Source organism: Panthera tigris, chromosome X (assembly GCF_018350195.1).
Source record: "Panthera tigris isolate Pti1 chromosome X, P.tigris_Pti1_mat1.1, whole genome shotgun sequence".
In the NCBI taxonomy this organism is placed as follows: Eukaryota; Metazoa; Chordata; class Mammalia; order Carnivora; family Felidae; genus Panthera; species Panthera tigris.
The window spans coordinates 53,996,975-54,011,162 of NC_056677.1; the positions used below are offsets into that span (position 1 = coordinate 53,996,975).

General features: G+C 35.9%; 1 protein-coding gene across 1 annotated transcript; it reads left to right on the forward strand.

The window, feature by feature from the left end:
• Positions 1-721: 721 nt before the first annotated feature.
• Positions 722-1,288, forward strand: LOC102966130 (deoxyuridine 5'-triphosphate nucleotidohydrolase, mitochondrial-like). The gene has a single exon (XM_042975025.1). It carries the CDS (start codon positions 755-757, stop codon positions 1,244-1,246), a length of 492 nt encoding a protein of 163 aa, XP_042830959.1. The 5' UTR covers positions 722-754; the 3' UTR covers positions 1,247-1,288.
• Positions 1,289-14,188: the final 12,900 nt, after the last annotated feature.

Here is a 14,188-nt window from a genome sequence, read left to right on the forward strand (position 1 = left end):
CTCATTTCCCAGAAGTTTAACCAACCCAAAATACAGATATAAAAAGAAACCACACCAAAGTATATCATAATCAAATTGCCTAAAACCAGTGGTATAAAAATCTTAAAGGCAGCCAGAGAATAAAGACAGATTACATGCAGAATAAGAAAGTTTGACACAACAAATAAAAATAAAAAAAGCTTGACATGAGATTTTTTTCAATCAGAAGCAATGTAAGTGAGAAGACAAAGGAAAACGTTTAAAATACTCAAAGAAAAATACTGTCATCTAGAATTCTTCACACAGCAAAAATACATATTAAAAACAAAGGTGAAATAGACACTTTCAGATATATAAAAGCAGAAAGAATTCAGAGTAAGCAGACCTACCTCTAAGAAATGTTAAAGTATATCTTTTCAACTGAGTATTTACAGTGTCAGATGGAAACCTGGGTTTACATAAAAGAACACATATATAAAAATATTTTCATCTAATCATCTAAACAACTTTTAATGACCATGACAGCAAAAATCATCTCAAACAGATTGCATAAACATATGTGTGATCTCCTTAGCAATCATAAAATCAAAAACCACTTCTTTGAGTATCATGTTACATATACATTAAATTAGGCCAAACACTAGAATACATAATGATAATGGTTTGAAACTGTTAGAGTAATTAATTGAAACTTGGCCTTCCAACTGATATTACTTTTAAAAAATATAATGCAAGGAGTCCACTTGTTCCCTCTTTTCTCTCGTTCTACTCTGCCATGCCCTGCTCTGAAGCGACACCCACCATCTCCCCCAGAAAGCGGGGTCCGCCTGCGGAGGACGCCATGAGGCTACGCTTTGTCCGGCTCTCTGAGCACGCCACTGCCCTGAGTAAGGGGTCCGCGCGGGCCTCGGGCTACGATCTGTACAGTGCCTATGATTATACAGTACCACCTATGGAAAAAGCCCTTGTGAAAACGGACATTCAGATAGCTCTTTCTTCTGGGTGCTATGGAAGAGTAGCTCCCCGTTCTGGCTTGGCTGCGAAACACTTCATAGATGTAAGAGCTGGCGTCATAGATGAAGATTATAGAGGAAATGTGGGTGTTGTGCTATTTAATTTTGGCAAAGAAAAGTTTGAAGTCAAAAAGGGTGATCGAATTGCACAGCTCATTTATGAACGGATTTTTGATCCAGAAATAGAGGAAGTTCAGGTTTTGGATGACACTGAAAGGGGTTCAGGAGGTTTTGGTTCTACTGGGAAGAATTAAAACTTATGCCAAGAATAGAAAATGAGAAAACATACTTTTCTTAAAAATAGTCTTTGCTTAAAAAAAATAAAAATAAAAATAAAAAAATAAAAAACATAATGCAATAATTATGTAGAAACATATAAATGTTCTTACTCTTTCACCTGATAGCTATCATCCTATAAATTTAGGCAAAGAATGTAAGCCAATGAAAAAATATATATAAATGCACGAATTTGCTCATTTTAGTACTATTTAAAACAATGTCCAATAATACATGTAGTAGATTATGATATACCTCCTGGATAAAATATCAGTTATTCATTAAATCTATAATTAGCAAGAGTGTTTAGCAAACATGGAAAATTCTTATAAGGTTCATTGATTGAAACATATAAAATTAAACTTATCCTATAATCACAACTATATAAAAATGATATTTGTGGATAAGGATGTAAGAAAGCAAGAAAAAATGGAAATTTGAATTGTCAGAATAACAGTGGGTTTGAGGTGGGTTATTTTTCTTGCTTTTTTATTAATGTTGTTTTGATTTTTTTATATTCAAAATAAAAGTAGTAAAACTGTCCCCAGGTTTTCATAAGAAATAATGAGATAATGATTACTCATGAAAGTCCTTGTATATTTGCTAAAGGTATATTCTGCAATTTTAAACGGATATGCTTGATTTATTTAAAGTTATTTAAATATAATCCTCATGTAATTAAATTAATAAAAAGGTATTATCTGGAGAATTGTATTAGTGGTATTCAAACTATTATTCTGTATTAACTTTGCAGAACAAACGTAAAAAAATAAAAGATGAGATAAGCGCGTGATCTCTGGGATGATAAATAGAACATCTCTAAAAATCTGCTGTTCTATAAAGCCATTTAAAGCACTAGCAAAATTGTAAAAATCAATATTTTTTTTTAGAATTCTATTACTAAGCAAAGCTTTGCTGCAACCCAAGGAGAATTTTTTCAATAAAAGAACAATCCAGAAAAAGAGGAGAGATGAAAAAACAAATATTTTTTGAAGAAATAATTACCAAATCTTCTCAAATTTGATTAAAAGAATTAAATTATACATCCAAGAAATTCAACAAAGTCTAAGTTGGACAAAGAGATCCACACCTATGTATGTAATAGTCAAACTGCCAAATGACAGAGAAAAGAAAGCAGCAAGAGAAAAATTACTAATCACATACAAATAATTCTCAAATATTTAATAGCTGATTTCTGTTCAGAAAACTTGGAGGCCAAAAGAAAGTAGTATGACATATTTAATGAACTTAAAGGAAAAGGAAAAGACTGGCAGTGAAAAACTCTATATCCCACAAAACTATCCTTCAAAACATCAAGAAAAAATTTAAACATTCCCAGATAAACAAACAAACAAACAAAGAATTATAGAGACCTATCTTACAAGAAATACTGGAAAAAAATAATGTTTAAAACAGTTTAGTTTAAAAGGGTTGGAAGCATATCGAATATGGCCCTGAACATGATGCCATTAAATTAGAAATATATAGGAAAAGATATTTGGGGAATTCACAAATATGTGGAATTAAACAACACACTTCTCAATAACCAATTGTCCTAATAAGAAATCACAAAGGAAATTAGAAAATACTTTGAAATGCATGAGATCGAAAACACAAATACCAAAACATACAAGATGTAGGTAAAACAGTGCTTAGCAGGAAATTTATAGTCTCAAATATTTTAAAATAAAGCAGAAATTAAGCCACTTCAAGATATACCAGAACACAGAAAAATGTTACTAGAAGATCTATGAGAATTGCTAAAGATAGTCTTTCAAGCAGGAAAGACAGGACACTAGACAGAAACTCAAACCTGTATGGAAAAATAAAGGGCACTGATAAAGGTAACTACGTAGACCAATAGAAAGAGTATAAAATAAATTTCATTTGTAACTTTATTCTTCTATGTTTTTAAAAAGACATTACCATTAAATAATAAACAACAAGATGTGTTAGTAGTCTATTTAAAAGCTTAATGTGTATGATAATAATAGCATAAAAGGAAGGATGGGGGAATGGAGGTGTATTGGAGCAAAGTTTTTAAATAAAATGTCGAAATAAAATTAATTCAATGCAAACTAGATTGTTTCAAGCTAAGAATTTAACCAGGGCAACCACTAAGAAAATAACTCAAAACTTAATTGAAAACTTAAAATCTGCAAAGGAAATTGAAAATCACGTTTCCTAAATTTCCTTAATCATAATAATCATCTGGAATATTTGTAAAAATAAAAATGTCTGTATTCACTGGCTTATTCCAGGCCCACTCTATTCATTAGTAGAATTAATCTCCAGCACTCCCAAGTGATTCTTATCATAGAAATGTGGTTTTAAAAACACTACTGCACAAAATCAGTTACTTTAAATTTTTATTAATTATTGAAAAATTAATGATGACCTCACTCATTTGTACCTTGGCCCACAGATTCTGAGTTTGGGAGATAATTGTGAAATGATTGTTTTCCAAATAAATATGCTATCTTTTGTTTGGCTAAATAAATAAATAAATAAAAATCAATTAATTAATTGAAAAATAAAATGGTACACTACAAAATACCTGTTTAATCAAAAAGAAGTCAGCAACAGAAAAATAGAACAAAAAAGAAACAAAACATATAGGATATAAATAATAGAATGACAGATATAAAGCCAACACTGTCAGTAATTACATGAAATTTTAATCAATTTAACACACCAATATAAAAGTGAGAATGGCAGAATGGATTTTTAAAACACCACACAACCATAAAAAAATAAAAACAGCATACAACTATAGGCTGTTTATAAGACACAGTTTAGATTTATAGTTGAAAGTAAAAGGTTGGGAAAAGTTATACCATGCAAACAGTAACAAAAAGAAAGCTGGAGTGGCTATACTAATATAAAATAAGCTTTAACACAAAAATTAGTTTTTAAATGTCTATGTATTTTTGAGAGACAGAGAGAGAGATTGAGCATGAGCAGAGGAGGGGCAAAGAGGGAGACAGGAGACAGAGAATCTAAAGCATGCTCTGCACTCCCAGCACAGAGTCCAACACGGGGCTAAAACTCAGGAGCCACAAGATTATGACCTGAGACAAATGAAGAGTCAGATGCTTAATTGACTGAGTCACCTGGGCACCCCCAAAATTATTATATATAGTAAAAGACATACTGTAATTATAAGGGAAAGGAGTTCCTCAGAAAGATATAACAATTGTAAGCATAGGTGTGACTAACAACATAGTCTCAGATTGCATGAAGCAAAAACAGACACACTGAAGATAGAAATAGACAATTCACCAGCAGGAGTTAGAGAATTATATATCTTGCTTTCAATAATAGGATACAATAACTAATCAGAGATTTATAAGAAAATTGAAGATTTGATTAGCACTATATTCAAGCTAGACTTAATGTATAGAATATTTAAAACAAACAAATATAATACAAAATATTTCCAGACACACATGAAACATTATTAATGATATACTACATGAAGGACCATACAAATATATTCAATAAAATTAAAATTATTGAAATTATAAAAGCACAGTGTCCAATCACACTGAAATGATATTAGAAATCATTAATAAAAGAGAACTTGAACAACTGCACAAATATGAGGAAATTAAACAACACAGTCCAAATAACAAATGGGTCCAAGAGGAAATCACAAGGGAAATAAGAAAACACCTTGAGAAATGAAAACAAAGCTACACAACAATCTGTTGGAATAAAGCTAAAGCAATGGTCAGAGGCAAATTTATAGCTGAAAATGCCTATATTAAAAAAGAAAATTGATATCAAATCAAAAACCTATCATCTCACATAAAGAAACTATTAAAAGAAGAACAAACTAAATGCAGAGCAAGCAAGATAAAAGTAATAAATATTATAGTGGAGATAATAAATAAAGAAGGGGTGCCTGGGTGGCTCAATTGGTTAAGTATCCGACTCGATTTTGACTCAAGTCATGATTTCATGGTTCATGAATTCATGCCCTTCATCGGGCTCCCTCTCCCTCTCCTGCTAGCACACGTACTCTCTCTCTCAAAATAAATAAACTCAAAATAAAATGAAGAACAGAGAAATAATGGAAAAAATCAGCAAAACTATAAGTTGCCTTTAAAAAATCAACAAAATTGACAGATCTTGAGCTAGACTGATCATAAAAAAAAGATGAGATTCAACTTATCAAAATCAGGAATGAAAGAGAAGACATTATTACCAACCTTAAAAAAATAAGAAAATACTATGGATACTATAATATGCGAAAAATTAGATAAATTAAATGAATGAACAAATACCTAGGGACATAAAAACTACTGAGCTAACAAATGAAGATATAGAAAATCTGAATAAATATTTAACAAGTTAAGATATTCATTAAGAAAAAAACGATATGCATTAAGTAAATCAAAATAGATCACAAACAAAAGCCTGACCCAGATGACTTCACTGGTGAATACTACCAAAAATTCAATTAATACAAATCTATTACAAACATTTACAAAAAAATGAAACATCTTCTAACTTTTTATGTGAGGCTAGTATTACCCTGATATCAAAACCAGGAAACACAAGAAAAAAAGACAACAGACCCACATCTCTTATTAAAATAGATGCAAAATTCTTCAACAAAATACTAAGAAACTGGATAGAACCACTTATTAATATGCTTACTCACTAATGTCATTAGGAATGAAAAGTTGATTCGATATATGAAAGCCAAACAATATTGCACACCATATTAAGATAATAAGAGAGTAATTATCCCAATAGAGAAAATAAATTTTACAGGATAAAAAAAATTGTTCTTAGGAATAGAAGGGAAGTTTCTCATCTTGATAAAGTATACCTAGACTATTTTGAATATCTGGAAATTTGTTCATAGGAATGGAAGGGAAGTTTCTCATCTTGATAAAGTATACCTAGACTATTTTGAATATCTGGAAATTATGAAATTGGAAAGTACAATAACTGAAATGAAAAACTCAATAAACAGACTCAACATCAGATTTGAATGAAGGAAGAATGAGTAAATTTAAAGACAGGTTAATTGAGATTATTCAGTTTGAGGAAGAGAGAAAAAAGAAGAAAACTAAACAGAATCTTAGAAACCCATAGGACACCATCAAAACATCAACATACATGTATTGGAATTCTCATAAGGAGAGTAATAAATGGAGGATATAGAAATCTTCCAAAATTTATTGATGTACACATCCAAGTAGTTTAAAAAAAATGTCTAGTGGGATAAAATCAAAGAGATGTACAACTGGACGCATAATAGTCTAGCTACCAAAATGCAAGAATTCTTGAAAGCAGTTAAACAGAAGTGACTTATCACATGCAAAAGATCTTCAGAAAGAATAGCAGCTGATTTCTCATCAGAAACCATAGAGATCAGAAGACATTATAATGACATATTTACGTAAAAAAATGTCAATATAGAATTCTGGGGACACCTGGATGACTCAGTTGGTTGAGTGTCTGACACTTGATTTCAGCTAGGGTCATGATCCCACAGTCGTTGAATCAAGACCTGTGTTGGACTTCAGGCTGTGCGTGAAAGCCAGTCTAAAATTTTCTCTCTCCCTCTGCTCCTCTTCCCCACTCACACTCTATTTCTCTAAACAAACAAACAAACAAACAAACAAAAAAACTCGACAATGGAAAAAAAAATAATTCTATACCCCCAAAACTATCCTTCAAAAATGAAAAATAAAAAGTCAACTGGGCAGCTGGGTGGCTCAGTTGGTTAAGCATCCAACTTTTGATTTCAGCTCAGGTCATGATCTCATGGTGCATGAGATTGAGCTCTACATTGGGCTTCACACTGACAGCATAGAGTCTGCTTGAGATTTTCTTTCACTCTCTCTCTCTGCCCCTCCCCTACTATCTCTCTCTCTCTCAAAATAAACTTTAAAACAAAGAAGTCAACCAAGATGGCAAAATAGGAGGCACCTGAGCCCGCCTCCCACAAATACACCAAATGCACCATTACATACTGAAAAGAGATCCAAAATTAGCTCAGTGGCTCATACACACTGATAAAATGCCCACAATAAAACAGGTAAATGGCTATGATACATTCGAGCCATGAACATTAGCCACAGTACAACACCATACCACCAGGAGGGAATCTTCAACTCTGAAGTTCTCTCTGTGGAGTGAAGGGTTTGGGCCTTACAGATTGCCTTTAATTTTTAAGACTCACACCCAAGGTCTCATCCAAGGGACCTATGTCTGAAATACAACTGGGCTTATGTCCACAAGACAATATCAATCAGTTCTTAATGGATGTGCAAACATTTGCCATAATGATCCCTTCAGAACTCAGCATGGAGGGAGTAGGCAAAAATGGTCATCTCCTAGTCTATCCCTGAATGAAGTTTATCTACATATTTTAGAAACAGCTGGCTGAGGGTCAGGTTCTTAATTTAGCATACATCTAGGTGCTGGTTGAGATCCTCCCTGGAGAATGGGGAAGACGGTGGATACTTTCCTTGCCTTCTGTCTCCAGCCTGCTCCAACAATAAAACCAAGTCACCAGTATCTCCCTGGACAGAGGTTACATGGGTGTCTGAAACCCCAGATTTTATGTATACTGCTCATGCAATGAGCCTCTGGGTAGCCTGGCTCTGATAGCCAATAGAGTTTGCATTTACAAGTCCAATAGGACTGTAAAAAGAAAAAAAAAAAAAAACACGTGCAGAAGTACCACCTACTCAACAGATATATAATTGAGCCCAGCACAGGGAGCAAAGAAGCTCATTTCAAAGTTTCTCCCTGGAAAGGGCTTAACAGCATACTTTCTCAGCTACTGTCTGAGAGTCCAGCTTTTAATCAGCTTGCATCTAAATGCTAACTTCAGTCATCCACTTTGGGAAAACCATGGGTCTTGACACACCCTCAAATACTAGGAGCCAATAAGAACAAAGAAGTTTGCCTGGACAATCACAAATGTTCAAGAGACAAATAGAAGCTCAGATTCAGCTGATTTGACAAAGTTCATTTCCTACAGGAGACCAGTCCATGAATACTGGGAGAAGTGGGCATTTTATGTTAATGCACAGACCAACAGACAGTGAAGGAAAATGAAAAAAAAAAAAAAAGGAATTTGTTCCAAACAAAAGAACAAAATAAACCTCCAGAAACAGATCTTAATGAAATGAAGATAAGTGATTTTACTGGAAGAGTTAAAAGTAACAGTCATAAAGGTGTTCACTGAGGGCAGAAGAACAATATATAAACAAAGTCAGAAATTCGACAAAAATAAAATATTAAAAAAAAGTATCAAACAGAAATCATAGAGCTGAAGAATACAATAATTAAACTGGAAAATTCAAGGGGTGCAAGGGTGGCTCAGTCAGTTAAGCGTCTGACTTCAGCTCAGGTCATGATGTCATAGTTTATGACTTCGAGTCCCCCATCAGGCTTTGTGTTGACAGCTCAGAGCCTGAAGCCTGCTATGGATTCTGTGTCTCCCTCTCTCTCTGTTCCTCCCCTGCTCATTTTCTCTCTCTCTCTCTCTCTCTCCCCCCCCATAAATAAATAAATAAATAAACAAATAAATAAATATTTTTTTCTTTTCAAAACTGGAAAATTCAATAGAGGAGTTCAACAACAACTAGATCAAGTTTACAAAAAGATCCATGAGCTCCAAATCAGGAAAGTGAAACTCATCCAAGCAAAAAAACAAAAATAAAATAATGGAAATAGTTTAAGGTATTTATGGGACAACAATGAGTAAACCAATTTATGCACTATTGGGTTCCAAGAGGAAAGAGAAAGGGATAGAAAATGTATTCAAAAACAGACTAACAGATTGGGGCCAACATAGTGGAGATGTAGGGGGACCCATAGTCCCACATCTCTCAAACAAAGAAGTGTAGAAGCCAAAGGAGTTTGAACACCAGACCTGGGAGGAAAAGATACTGAATCTACTAGAAAGAAAATGGGAAAGCTGGAAAAAAGGTGGGTAACTGCGAACTGGAGGAGATATAAAAGGCTGCATGGGCACGGAGGGGAGGGACCCCCTTCTGCAGAAAGACAAAGGGAAGAGAAAGAGCTGTAGGGAAGTGCAGGACCATAGCTGGACAGGAGAAAGACCTCGGATTGACTGAGAGGGATCTGATCTCTAAAGCTGTGGGCCTTTCTTCTAATTTGGGCAGGCTCGCAGTTCGCGCACCTGGGGAGGTGGGGTGCCAGGCCTGGGTGCGGTGGTAAGTCAGAGGCTGAGTCTGCATCTGGAGAAAGTGGTTTCCTCCCTGGAGGGCTTCGTGATAGCATAAAACCTGCCTGCGTCTGCCACCCCGGGCGCACTGGCTGGGCCCAGGGCTCAGTCTGCAGGTGGATAAGGCGGCCTTATCCCTGGAGTGCTGTGGGAAAAGACAAAGCCTGCCTGGGACCCCACCCCTGGGGCTCACCTCAAAGGCAGCGGCTCTCAGTCCCCAATAAAAATCAGTCCTCCATGTAGTGCAGAGGCACAGACAAAGCCCGCCGGGACCACACATCACTGCACTGAGAGGCGCTTCCCCAGCGCCAGAGCACAAGGAGCAGGACTTTGATTCCTAGACAAGCACAGGGTCAGGGGAGTTGGTGGAGCGAAAGGGACTGCCCCCGTCTGTGCCCGCAGCACAGTGAGGATGACTCAAACGGAGCCCAACGGTCAGGCTCCATGGAGAAGAGACTGGGAGATCACCATTCCCCCACCCCCACCACTACCAAGGTGGGGCCACAGGGGTCACTCCCTAGGCCCATAGAGGAGGTAGGTCCACAAAACGCCAAACCATGCCCCCTTGTACTGGGTAACTACAAATCCACCAGAGCAGCACAGACCCTGCAGACAGCTGCTACCTATAAGTGATGCAGCATTTCCTGGATCAACTCTAGGTCAATTCTGGATATATAGATATATTCTGCCCCCACCATTTCTCCTCCTTCTCTCTTCCTTCCCCTAGGCTGGTTATTCTGGTTATTGGTTTGTCTAAACAGGCGTATTTAATCCATTTTCTTGATACATGTTTTACACCTCCATCTCTACACTACTTTCTCTCTCTCTGAAATAATCAAGCCATATAGTTTCTCTGTCTGGGTAATTTTATCTTCGATTAGTTTTCCCTGCCTCCTTCTTTATTTTCCTTTCACTCTGTCTCAATTAAGCCTTTTAGTCTATCTGCCTAATCAACCTTTATTCCACCACGACCCCACCCCCTACCTGCTTCTGTCATTTGTCTCTTTGTATTGCTCTTCCATCAGCACTGCCTCCACCCTCTTCTTTGCTTGTAATCAGTGTTTTGGGGTTTTTGTTTTTTTTTTTGGTTTTAGTCTTTAGGTTTTTGGTTTGGTTTATTTGTTTGTGTTATTTGTTTGTGTGCTTGCGTGTTTTGTCTCCTGTTTGTCTATCTGTTTTCCTTTACAGGGCTACTCCAAGGAACAAATCAAAGCACACCTGGTGGAGGATACAAAATATTACTATGAGTAGGGTAATAAAATAACCAAAGTCACAACAACAGAGAGCAACAATCCCTGAAAAAAACACCTCCTGAAGGGCTGGGCCCTGGACAGTGTATGACCCTTCTTTAATATAGCAGGGCTCACAGGTGCAGAGCACACAAGCTTTTAATATGCATAAGCGACAGAAAACTAGCCAAAATGACAAAAAGGAAGAATTCTACACAAAAGAAACTCCAAGAAGTAGCGACAGCTATTGAATTTATCAAAACTGATTTAAGCAATATAACAGAATAACAATTTAGAATAATAGTCATAAGATTAATCACTGGGCTTCAAAAAAGCATAGAGGATAGCAGACAATCTATTACTGCAGAGATCAAGGGACTAAAAAACAGTCATGATGAATTGAGAAATGCTATAAATGAGGTGCAAAAAAAAAAAAAATGGAGGTGGCCATAGCATGGATTGAAGAGACAGAGGAGAGAATAGGTGAATTAGAAGATAAAATTATGGAAAAAGAGGAAGCTTAGAAAAAGAGAGATAAAAAAATCTAGGAGTATGAGAGGAGAATAAGAGAAATAAGTGATGCAATCAAACAGAACAATATCCGTAACACTGGAATTCCAGAAGAAGAGAAAGGGGCTGAAGGTATACTTCAGGAAAAAGTCTGGAAAACCTCCAAAAGCATGGAGGTTAGAGAACACCCTAGTAAAGAATGAATGGATTAACCAGGCAATTAGAGAAGAAATTAAAATATATATGGAAACAAATGAAAATGAAAATACAACAATCCAAATGCTTTGGGATGCAGCAAAGGCAGTCCAGAGAAGAAAATACATTGCAATCCAGGCCTATCTCAAGAAACAAGAAAACTCCCAAATACAAAATATAACAGCACACCTAAAGGAAATAGAAGCAGAACAGCAAACACACCCCAAACCCAGCAGAAGAAGAGAAATAATAAAGATCAGACCAGAAATAAACAATATAGAATCTAAAAAAAACCTGTAGAGCATATCAATGAAACCAAGAGTTGGTTTTTTCAAAAAATACACAAAATTGATAAACCTCTAGCCAGGCTTCTCAAAAAGAAAAGGAATATGACCCAAGTAGATAAAATCATGAATGAAAATGGAATTATTACAACGGATCACTCAGAAATACAAGGAATTATCAGAGAATACTACAAAAAATAGATGCCAAAAAACTGGACAACCTGGAAGAAATGGACAAATTCTTAAGCACACACACACTCCAAAACTCAAACAGGAAGAAATAGAACACTTGAACAGACCCATAACCAGTGAAGAAACTGAAACAGTTATTAAAAATCTCCCAAAAATAAGAGTCCAGGACCAGATGGCTTCCCTGGGGAGTTTTACCAGACATTTAAAGCAGACATATACCTATCCTTCTCAAGCTATTCCAAAAAATAGAAAGGAAAGGAAAACTTCCAGACTCATTCTATGAAGCCAACATTACTTTGATTCCCAAACCAGACAGAGACCCAGTAAAAAAAGAGAACTACAGGCCAATATCCTTGATGAATATGGATGCAAAAATTCTTAATAAGATACTAGCAAATCGAATTCAACAGCTAATATAAAAAGAATTATACACCATGATCAAGTGGGATTCATTCCTTGGCTGCAAGGCTGGTTCAAAATTCGCATATCAATCAATGTGACACATCACATTAATAAAAGATAAGAACGTATGATGATAAAGATAAGAACGTCTGTCAATCGATGCAGAAAAAGCATTTGACAAAATTCAGCATCCTTTCTTAATAAAAACCCTCAACAAAGTCGGGATAGAAGGAACATACATAAACATCATAAAAGTCATTTATGAAAAGCCCACAGCTAACATCATCCTCAATGGGGAAAAACTGAGAGCTTTCTCCCTGAGATCAGGAACACGACAGGGATGCCCACTCTCACCGCTGTTGTTTAACATAGTGTTGGAAGTTCTAGAATCAGCAATCAGACAACAAAAGGAAATCAAAGGCATCAAAACTGGCAAAGATGAAGTTAAGATTCACTTTTTGCAGATGACATGATAGTATACATGGAAAACCCGATAGACTCCACCAAAAGTCTGCTAGAACTGATACATGAATTCAGAAAAGTCGTAGGATACAAAATCAATGTACAGAAATCAGTTGCATTCTTATACACTAATAATGAAGCAACAGAAAGACAAATAAAGAAACTGATCCCATTCACAATTGCACCAAGAAGCATAAAATACCTAGGAATAAATCTAACCAAAGATGTAAAAGATCTGTATGCTGAAAACTATAAAGGCTTATGAAGGAAATTGAAGAAGATATAAAGAAATGTAAACATTCCGTGCTCATGGATTGGAAGAATAAATATTGCTAAAATGTCAATACCACCCAAAGCTATCCCAATCAAAATTGCACCAGGATTCTTCTCAAATCTAGAACAAGAAATCATAAAATTTGTATGGAACCACCAAAGGACCCAAATAGCCAAAGTAATTTTGAAGAAGAAGCCCAAAGCAGGAGGCATCACAATCCCAGACTTTAGCCTCTACTACAAAGCTGTCATCATCAAGACAGCATGGTATTGGCACAAAAACAGACACATAGACCAATGGAATAGAATAAAGACTCCAGAATTGGACCCACAAAAGAATGTCCAACTAATCTTTGACAAAACAGGAAAGAATATCCAATGGAAAAAAGACAGTCTCTTTAACAAATGGTGCTGGGTGTACTGGTCAGAAACATGCAGAACAATGAAACTAGACCACTTTCTCACACCATTCACAAAAATAAACTCAAATGGATAAAGGACCTGAATGTGAGACAAGAAACCATCAAAACCCTAGAGAAGAAAGCAGGAAAAACCTCTCTGACCTCAGCCGCAGCAATTTCTTACTTGACACATCCCAAAGGCAAGGCAATTAAAAGCAAAACTGAACTATTGGGACCTCATGAAGATTAAAAGCTTCTGCACTGCCAAGGAAACAATCAATGAAACTAAAAGGCAATCGACAGAATGGGAGAAGGTATTTACAAATGACATATCGGACAAAGGGCTAATATCCAAAATCTATAAAGAACTCACCAAACTCCACACCTGGAAAACAAATAATCCAGTGAAGAAATAGGAAGAAAACATGAATAGACACTTCTGTAAAGAAGGCATCCAGATGTCCAACAGGCACATGAAAAGATGCTCAACGTTACTCCTCATCAGGGAAATACAAATCAAAACCACATTCAGATATCACCTCCTGCCAGTCAGAGTTGCTAAAATGAACAAATCAGGAGACTACAGGTGCTGGTGAGGATGTGGAGAAACGGGAACCTTCTTGCACTGTTGGTGGGAATGCAAACTGATGCAGCAGCTCTGGAAAACAGTGTGGAGGTTCCTCAAAAGATTAGAAATAGAACTACCTTATGACTCAGCAATAGCACTGCTAGGAATTTACCCAACAGATAC